Source organism: Gavialis gangeticus, unplaced genomic scaffold (assembly GCF_001723915.1).
Source record: "Gavialis gangeticus isolate Ggan-Ray unplaced genomic scaffold, GavGan_comp1, whole genome shotgun sequence".
Taxonomy (NCBI): domain Eukaryota; kingdom Metazoa; phylum Chordata; order Crocodylia; family Gavialidae; genus Gavialis; species Gavialis gangeticus.
In genome coordinates this window covers 9895837-9905821 of record NW_017729022.1, presented here as the reverse complement: position 1 = coordinate 9905821, position 9985 = coordinate 9895837, and the positions used below count along the sequence as shown (strand labels likewise).

The 9985-nt window shown below is 40.0% G+C and overlaps 1 protein-coding gene across 12 annotated transcripts in view; it reads right to left on the bottom strand.

The window, feature by feature from the left end:
• Positions 1-9985, bottom strand: part of NRCAM (neuronal cell adhesion molecule) — a 204782-nt gene that overhangs the window by 82480 nt on the left and 112317 nt on the right. For 10 of the 12 annotated variants that reach the window (XR_002096795.1, XR_002096796.1, XM_019514573.1 and 7 more), the window contains 3 exons: positions 7470-7594; positions 6266-6295; positions 4366-4467 (listed from right to left, as the gene is read on the bottom strand). Coding sequence is in view for 10 of the 12 variants with exons in the window: in XM_019514573.1 (XP_019370118.1) it covers positions 4366-4467; positions 6266-6295; positions 7470-7594 (257 nt within the window). In the remaining 2 variants the exon portion in view is untranslated. The remainder of the gene's footprint in view (positions 1-4365; positions 4468-6265; positions 6296-7469; positions 7595-9985) is intronic. The other 2 variants (XM_019514580.1, XM_019514581.1) reach the window with 1 other exon arrangement.

The window sequence follows — 9985 nt, the reverse complement described above, 5'->3', positions numbered from 1 at the left end:
TGCTGGCTAATTTATGGTTGGGAGTGGAAAGGTGTGGGGCTTTCTTAAATATGTTGTTTACTGAAACAATCAGAATATGGTTAGGCCAAAAGTGCTCAACACCCAGCCTGCAAGTCAGATCCAACCCCCAGCATAGTGTCATCCAGCCCATGGGCTCCTCACAAGTAAATGGGGAATGCTGCGGGCCATGGCCCTGCATGTTTGATCAGGCACACAGGGCAGTGCAAGACCCAATCCCAGTGTGTGGGGCTGGGTGGAGGCAGTGCAGAGCCCCAGCTCAAATCCCAGTGTGTAGAGCTGGGCTGAGGCAGCATGGGCCCTGGCACCCGATTTCAGAGTGTAAGGCCAGGCAGAGGAGGCTCAGGGCCCCAATCCTGCAGCATAGGGCCAGGCGGCGGTGGTATGGGGCCCTCTTCCAGCACAGAGCCAGATCCTGGAATGCAGGGCCCGATCTAGCCATGCACTGCCTCCCATGCCATTGATGGGCCAGGGCCAGAACTTGGAGCACCACTGTACTATGCTGAAAATTGGCAAGATTCCTCTATGTTTGTCTCAGTGTTTCAGTTTCCCTAGAAACTGGTCTGTTGCCTGTAACTCTGAAACAGCAATTTCCAAAAAGCATTTTTTTTTTTTACTGAGCTAGAGAAACTCTGACTTGCAAACTGCATTCTCTTTAAAGAGCTAGTTATTAAGTGCTATCCTCTACCACAGTCTATACAAAAGTACGCTTTTCTAAGAACAGCAATAACAGTTTTATTTATGCCTCCTATTCTCTCAAGGCACTGCACAATAATTAAAGCCGTAACATAATTAAAAACAGTGTAAACTAGAGTTTGATTTCCAAAACCAGAGTTATATAGGAACACCAGCCTCTAGAAAAGATCTGCTATGAAACAATAATGGGATGATACTTATCTGTAATGAAGCAGTTTTACCTCTTTCCCATAATATGGCATAACTCATGCCTTACATTACTAAATCCAATTTTAGTGCACAGAATTGGAAGTATATGCAAAGAAACAGTAATTTTAACAAAAAGGTGACCAAAACTGCTGCTTTAAATATTAAATTTAAAATTATTTTAACTGGTTTTATAACTCCGACCAATTATATAAAAATAAATGTTGTAAAATATACTTTAAAATTACATACAAATATAATCAATATATTATAATCACAAAGCTTTTATACAAGTTTTCTCACCTGGACCTTTTAACCTTTACCCTGGACCATTACAGTATCAGATCATGAAGAACAACATTTCATAGTCTAACTCAGGGAGTCTCAAAGACCCAATCTGTGGGATGGGTATGGCTCATAGAGCTGTGTCATGTGGCTCACAGAGACAGAAGTTTAGCAATGGGGCAAATGGCAGCAGTGTTAGTTGCTGCAGTTCCTATGGCTGTGGCAGCCACCCGCTGCTCATCCAGCCACCAAATTTCCAAGTCCCACAAGCAACCCCACAGGCTGGATTTGGAGCATGGAGCTATGCCATCTGGTCTGTGGGACTCCCTATGGGCTGGAAATTTGGTGGCAGGACAAATCACAGCAATTAATACTGATGATCCTCACCTCGCTGCAAAATTTCTGCCCCATTGGGCAGCCCTGTGAGCTAGATGACACAGTTCTGTGCTCCAGATGTGGCCTCTGGACCAGCTAGCTCTGTGCTACTTATGAAACCCATGAGGTGGGGAGAAGTTGATACTCCCTGTTCTAGCTTATTTTTCCATGTGTATTTACAGATTTCCCTCGCTTTATGCTGTACGTGTGTACCTGGAAAATGGCACATAACCCAAAATTTGCATAAAGGAAACCCACTTTACAATGTAACAAATAGGGATATGTCCCAAGACCTCAACTGTACTAACCCCCAGACCCATTTCTACCACTTTTACAAGACAATTTTGGTACTCATCAACAGCAGACAGTACACACAAGCACAGGGTGGCGTGAATGTTACCATGATGGTGATGGCAACTACAGAAACATGTTGCAGACAATGAGTGAGGAGCACAGATCCACACAGGAGACTGTATTTTGGTGTGTGTCACTCCCACAATGCACTGCACAAAGCAGCTGACTGCAGGCTTCCACCACACCAAATGCATGAGTGAATTTACCTTGCATATAATGAATTTTTGGTATAAAAGGGGTCAATGCATAAGAGCAAATTTGCACATACAGAACCCGCACAAAGCGAGGGGAATCTCTACTGTACTACTCATGATTCCTGTTAAAACAGGTATTAGCTGCTGGTTTACTGACTTAATAAATATATAAATTACATTAATATGTCCACAGTGAATAGCAATAAAAACCATAGCTGCTGCTTCCAGTAATACTGGAGATTAAGTCACTTTGTCAGAATAAAACAACAGAAAATCAGGAGGAAAAAATAAATTCTAAAGTAAACAACAGCATTTCATATCAGGCTCTGACTTGGGCTCTGAGTTTGGCTGAGGGAAGAGAACTTCAAAGACTGCTGGTAGCCAATTGAGAAAGCTTCATCTTATTAGGAGATAATTAGCATAAGTTTCTGTGCTCTTCTATATTGTCATAATGATTTATAAAGGTATTTCTCAAATCAGTGCCATAGTAAGAGGGGGCAAGTGGGGCGACCACCCTGGGCACTGAAGTGAAGGGGCGCCAACAGGCTCTGCCCAGCCAAGGCAGGCCGTGAGATGGAGCCATGAGCCCCCGGGATCTGTGCATGGGGTGAGGGCAGGCTGCTACTGTGTACTTTGCCCCAGGCACCAAACTTCCTTGCCATGGCACTGTCTCAGAGAACACAATAGCGAATTACAGGTGACTTTATGATAATTCAAGGGAGTTGGTCGGTTCAGTAAGTGAACTTAGTGAACGCCAGTTGGCAGTGACAGTAAGTTTCTTTCCTCCTGCTCTGCCACTATTTTTACATATAACACATTTAGAGGAGTTAGCTGAAGTCTAGGTTGTTTTTTTTTAAAGTAAGTTGGCTAACCCTCAGTTCAAGAAACTCTTTAATCCATTATGAAGCAGGATGTTCTGAGGTAAGTTCAATAGATAACTTAAATATATTTGTTCTGGTCTGCTCCTACAGAGCCTATGGCAAAGAAAACATTCTTGCCTGAAGTTGAGCACTAAATGATGTAGCCCACCACTTCACCACTGTCTTTTTCTGCTCTATCACAGGCCATTTATTAAATGCAGGGACCTGCAGGAATGGTCTAGAGCAGGGGTGGGCAAAGACAGGCCCATGGGTTGTACTGGGCCTGCAGTGGACTCCATTTCCCAGCAGTCCCTGTGGCAGCAGCTCCTTCTGGCTGCCACTGCTGGACCCAGGCCTGGTGCATGAGTACCCTGACCCATCCACCTGGCATCCACCACAGGGGGTGGGACCCGCATGGGCAGGGCGCACAGCCAGGTGACTGGGATGGGGCAGCAGCTGAAAGTGAGACAGCGGGGTGGGGATGGGAAAACCCTGTAATCCTGGGGCAGTGACAGTGCAGGGACAGGGCAGAGCTGCCATCTGCTGCCCACTTGCTTGCCACGAACATGGGTTCCATGGGCAGGGACATACAGGGAGTGGATCGAGGCTCTACCCTGGCCCAGACCCTGTGCCATCATTGCCAAAAGATTCCAGTCCCGGCTCCAGAGTGGCTCCCCCTGAAGCCATGTGCCCTGCCCATGCTCCTCCTGGCCGATCTCCATGGAGACCCCAGCAGCATGGGGCCATGACATAGCTGGGCTGGACTGGGGGAGAGCCCCAGTTCTACGCCTCTATGGCCTCATGGCCCAGCACTCCTGGGGTCTCCATGAAGACCGACTGGGAGCAGCATGGGCAGGGGCTGCTGGGAAATGGAGTCTTGCTGCTGGCTGGATCTGCCATTTTGCCCACCCATGATCTACCAGGAGTGTCTAGGTACCACATGACAAGGGTGGCCAATGAATCTGCATAAAAATACAAGTTACTCTGCAATGGTAAGTAGGTGAAATTTAAGGGCCTGAGATATCCAGGTCAGACTACATAATACGTTCTGGTTTTACATTCTAAAAAACACTGACAAATTTCGACAGATCACAAAGTAGTCTAATGGATGAGAAGAATAAAACTATTATGTTTTATGTTTATTATTATTCATTATTACTACACTTATAAGGCATTCATTGTTCTATTCTTTAGGCACATCTAAAAAGTGTATGCTATACCGAAACTACAAATTCCCCCAAATTCAATAATTTATAAATTCATAAATAAGTAATGGCTAAATGAATCTGAGAAGTTTACATATAACTACACTACAATAAGGTATAGTTCAAAATTTATTGGAATTAGAAAAATGAAAATACTTAATTCAGTTAGAAGGAATCAGTGGACAAACATACTTGTAATGGGACTGTTGTTGTCATCTCCTGGTATCCATGAAAGCTGTATGCTTCTTTCTAGATGACCTGTCAATTCTAAATCAAAGGGTGGGTTTGGATGTGCTGCAAACCAAACAAACACACAGTAACTAAAGAAAACAAACCAAACAGGGTTTTCTTTTTGACAGTCACTCTCACATTCCAACCAAAAGTTCTCCAAAAGCTCAATACTGATCTACTGCAATTGTATAAACATGGTTTAGTGGCTATGAACATACAGCTGTAACAAAATGGATATAAAATGAAGTTGCTTGGAACTTTTCTTAATATTTACAAAACAAGTAAGCAGTTTAAATAGGAATTCTATGACTAACTGCTATATGATATAAAAGCTACTGTAATGACAGGCAAAGAAATATGAAATGCATGGATCATCTACATGTTCATCAGCATACTCTGTTAATGGATATAAGTAGTATAATGAATGAGTAGCAAACTACTGCATATGCAATCAAATTAATGCTAACAAATGGAAAATAAAGTGGCACAGACATTAAAGAGAAACTGTTTCAGAATTACTTCAAAACATTTCAAATACAACTTTAAAGCAGATACTCTCTAGGTAAGAAAAAAATTTAGAATTTTAAATTATCCCTACGTATTTCAAGAATTTAAAAATATCAAATGAGTTGCTAAGATACAATTCTCAGCACATGTAATTATGTAGCTGTTCATTACAAAGTGGTGAAAAATCACTTATCAGATAATTAATACTCTGGAATTAAAGACTAATGGAGGCCTGTTCAGTCTAAAAATGCATAAGAATAGCCCCACAGAATCAATGGGGCTTATCCAAGGACATTGCATTTACATTCAAGTTACTCATATTTTTAAATATTCAAAGCATCAGGTCCAGAATGGTTAATGCAAGCCGAACAGTCCATTGGGTTAGTGTGGTTAAAGTATATCAGTTTAACCAACGACACATAAAGGAGTGATATGTTCTGCATTGTGTTTGGTTGCCTTGGAGTTCCCAGCCTGAATGACCATTTACAACTGCATCTACCAGGGAACAGCCTTTAATATAGGTTCACATAGGTCTTGAATTCGTGTATCCATAGCTTAAATCATTATGCCACCATTTTCATAACAGATCCATTGTGAAAACATGACAGGAAATTTAAGACCTTATCTCACACATTTCACAGGATTAAAACATAGAAACTGTCATGGCATAACATTTAAATGCAATATTACTCAATGGAAAACAAGTGGGGCGATACCGTCTTATTTAATTTTTAGCAAGAAAAAACTCAACACAAAATCAAGTCCTTAGCAGTTTTTAGGCACCCTGTCTACTGAAGAATAGAAAGCAGATGTGTACAAAGGGTCACGTAAACTGTTACAATCAGATTTTCAGCCTTTACTTCACTTTTTCCATGCTTCTGCTTAGTGGAAGCTAGACCACATGGGTCTTAATGACTCTCCTAGTGAGATGAATGATAGAACATCCAATAACTTAAATGACATGAAATCAGGAGTGTAATCTGGTTGCACTAGACTGAAGGAACTGCTGAATTCTACTGTTTAAATCTTTGTTTTGTATTTCATGTACTACAGAAATACTCTCCATTACTTTACTTGGTGTGATAAACCTGCATTATTTTGTGATCGACTTACATGACTGACATTAAAATAGTTTGCTTAAAAAGTTTGTTTTTTGTATATTGTTTGATCCTAGTAATGAAACAGTTTCAATATCTAGTAAGTACATAATGAGATAAATGCACAGAGCTCCTTTCTGCTTAAATTAAAAAATAGTAAAATGACATGAAACAAACAAAAAAGCAATTGTAGTTTGCAACAGGCAAAAGTATGAAATGTGCTCAGTGATGCAAAAAGAAACATTGTATTAGTTTACCGTAAATGATAGCTGGAGTTGGGGAAGGAGCTGAAAAGAACATTAATATAAAGGATTTAATTAGTTAGTAGCCAAAGCAATAGGAATTACTTGTAGTCAAAGATTATGTTTGTTAGAAATAAAGTTACTGCATCTAGTGGAAGAGTTTAATTTTAAAGCATGCACCGATTAATTTGTTGGCTAAAATGATAAACCCTCCATTCTGAATATACATATATTAAAATTAAGAAAATAAAGTAAAATGATCTTACAGTGCCTAGACAAAATGCTTTTTCCTATGAACCATCTCTACAAGTATTTACATGGAGTTTGCGTACATCATTATTCAACAGGTTTTGAGACTACTGCAGCATTTTGGAGCACCAGCACATGTTGGCCTGAGACACTTACTAGATTCTTTCACTAAGAATCATGAACAATATTTGCTAGCTCAAGTATGATCTAAGTACGTTTGTCCAACGGGTGGCCATTGGACTGCATGCAGTCTACAATCCTTGTCCCAGCCATCCAGCCAGGGGACCCCACAATCCAGGATGCCCGAGTGCTGTGGTACAGCAGAGATCTCATGGCTGGGAAGCAAAGGGTGAGTCAGGGTACCTAAGAATGCGGTACAGCAAGAGGGCATGGGGAGCAGCAGTGGGAGAAGGGGTACAGAGAGCAGCAGGGTTGCATACAGTGCAGCAAGGGTGGGAGGGATGCTAGGAGGAACAGAAGGGTAGTGCATGGTGCAATGGGGATGCACCAGAAGCAGCAGTGAGGTAGCACCTGGGATCACAGAGAAGGGGCTGGGGCATGAGGTACAGCAGTGGGGGGCAGGCACTCAAATGCTCGGTTCAGTAGGGGGATGGGGGGCATGTGGTCCCTGGGGTCCATAGCTCCCATTGGTGTTGCCCAAGGAATGTATGGCCCTCAGCTACTTCAAAGTTAGACAGCTCTGATCCAAGTAAAATCCCATTCACACAAGATTGACTTCATCCTAATGAAGATGCTACTGATTATCTGAAGCTTTTTTGCTATAGAGTTGGTCCATAGCTTATTATCCCAGAAAGGTAAACATTTTAGGTAAGACTGAATTGGTGTTTACTACCTTAAAAATGAGTTACACAGCCAAAGAGAATGAAGGACAAAGGACCTTGGATTTTGTTTTATATTTTCTACAAAATAAACTTAGTTTTGTCCTTATGAATTTTAAATACAATCTTACCAACAATAGTGAGCACAGCACTTGCAGAAACGCTGTCCAGAGTAGTATTAGCAACACAGGTATAGGTTCCATCATCCTTATCAGTCACATTCAAAATGGTCAAATTTTCTTTTCCAACAATAAGTCTGTAAATACAATGTATTCAATATATTTTGATAATATATTTTATAATAAGCATGTGTGAACATATCACCAAAACTCAAAAGCATCTTAATAACTTTGTTAACGGCAAGATCTCCAAAGATGAAGGTAATTTCAAGTTTTGTACAACAATTACTTTATCATTAGTAAGAAACATCAAGTTTCAAGTGTGTTTTTTCCTTTGTAGGATACCTCTTGACAACTGCATCTGATTTGCAAATGCGTGGCACCAAAAATGGTCATGTTTGCATTTTACAAGCCAAAAAAAGCCTTCACTTTCATTTGCAGTTACCCCAGAACACTGACATGCTCCAAAAGGCATCCTTAAAACCAATCTTGAGCTATGAACATATGATCATTTTTAAAAAAATGAATCAACTTTTTCTGCGCTGGCTAATCATTTGTGAATGTGAACTTCAAACATTTGTTTGATCCACTTTGCAGAAATAATTCATATAAAATGAACTGCAGAGCTTTATAAGTATCTGTGCCTTTGACAACTTGCCTCAACTTTTCTTTTAATAGATTTTTTACAGTTTCTACTCAAAAATCACTTGTCTGGAACTGCAGAATTGAATTACACCAACATGGTCCCAAACATCGACTAAACACTGACGGGATTAATAATTAATACAGAAGAATTAATATGACAGACATCACCACAAACAAATCCATAATATTCTTTTCATGTTTCATATAAAGATTTTACTTGAGTAGTGATATTTACCCAATGTCCAACACACCCTTTTACTAGTCTAGCTGTACTGATAACTTAGTATTAGCAGAAGCTGAGAAACCTTTCTCCAGCTTTACTTCTAGAACTTCCCTCCAGGACCTCAGCTTCCAGTTTCTTTGGGACCCAGATTGATATTCCTGCTTATCTGCCACAAGTTACTTTGAAATTTAACTGAGTTTTAGCTTAGGGTGACCCAAGAGAAAAACCTTGCTCTCCTACACAGGTCTTAAAGTCTGCCAGGGCTTTAAAAGCCTGGATCAAGAGGAGAACATTTTCCTTCATTTGCAGCAGTGCGACATAGCCATAAGTGACCATTGCACCATCTCATTTTCACACTGCACTAAGTTTTACCTACGTACCATGAGACTAAATATTTGCATTTGACCTAAACATATGTTCCAGAAAGGCATCTTGTCCTTTATCTGGAGACATCAAGAGATTTCCCACAGTAGTATATGCCAGTGATTGATTATCTTGTTGTCCCTTGGATATATTCAGAGAACCAAGAAAGGTTTGAAGAGTCAGTCTCACCAAAATTAAATACAAACATAAAGGCAGGTACATTTGAATATCAAATTTAATAATGAAATACATGTAAGATATAAATGAACAAACAGCACATTTTAGCCATATCAAGCAAATGATTAAAATTTGTAAAACATGCATTCATTTAAATAAATAACAATCTTATTAATATTTGAGAGAAATTAAAATTAATTTCTCTAAGACCTAAAGACTTAAAAAGTCTCTACCAGATGGCTAGCCTGTTAGGGAAAATGACTTCTCATATATGTTTCAAATTAAGTTTTAAAAGAGCTCTCATCTTGGTTTATTTGCAGATGGGCTATTTAACAAAAATCCTAACTCAAGGCTGAAGAGCAAAGATTCCATGATTTTTATACTTTATTGCCAGGCTCTACATCAAAAAGCTTGCTGAATAAGGTAAAACATATAAAACTGTTTCTAATAGATGTTATCCTAATTAATATTCATAAACCTATTTTTATTCCATATCTAAGCTATATCTCGCCTAGAATTAGCCTTATATAGCATCAAACCACTACATGTATTTTAGGCAGCCATAAGCCTAGTTTTTTCCAATCCATATTTCTTGAATTTTCTACAACTGTTTACACATTGTGACATCCTCTGGCCTGGTCATTTCCTTTTCTTCTTTTTCTCTTACCCAGACTCTGTTCAAAAGAATGCAAGAAAATGCTATATACTAAATTGCTATTAAGCAGCTTAAGACCTGTTATAGTCTACTTTACAACCTTGACTATTAAAAATAGGTGTCTAATTTCTATTTTGAATTTCCTACTAGTTCTTGTTATGCCTTTCTCTGACAAACAGCCTGTTAGTATCTACTAGTTTTTCCCTGTAAACATACCTACATATTGGTCCATGTAGCTTGGTTAGCTGGGCCCTAGCCCTTCACAGTTTGGCTTTGTACCTGGTTGGCTGCAGGCAGTACTTAGCCAGCTTAAAGATATTGCACAGTGACTACAACTAGAAAAACTTTACTCATTGTCAATTGGCTGATCAGATCAGCAGACAGAGGGGAAGTGCACAGAGGTTTACATCATAGGCAACTGCTAAGGAGGGTACAGGGGCGGGGGGGACATGTCCCCCCCCCCCG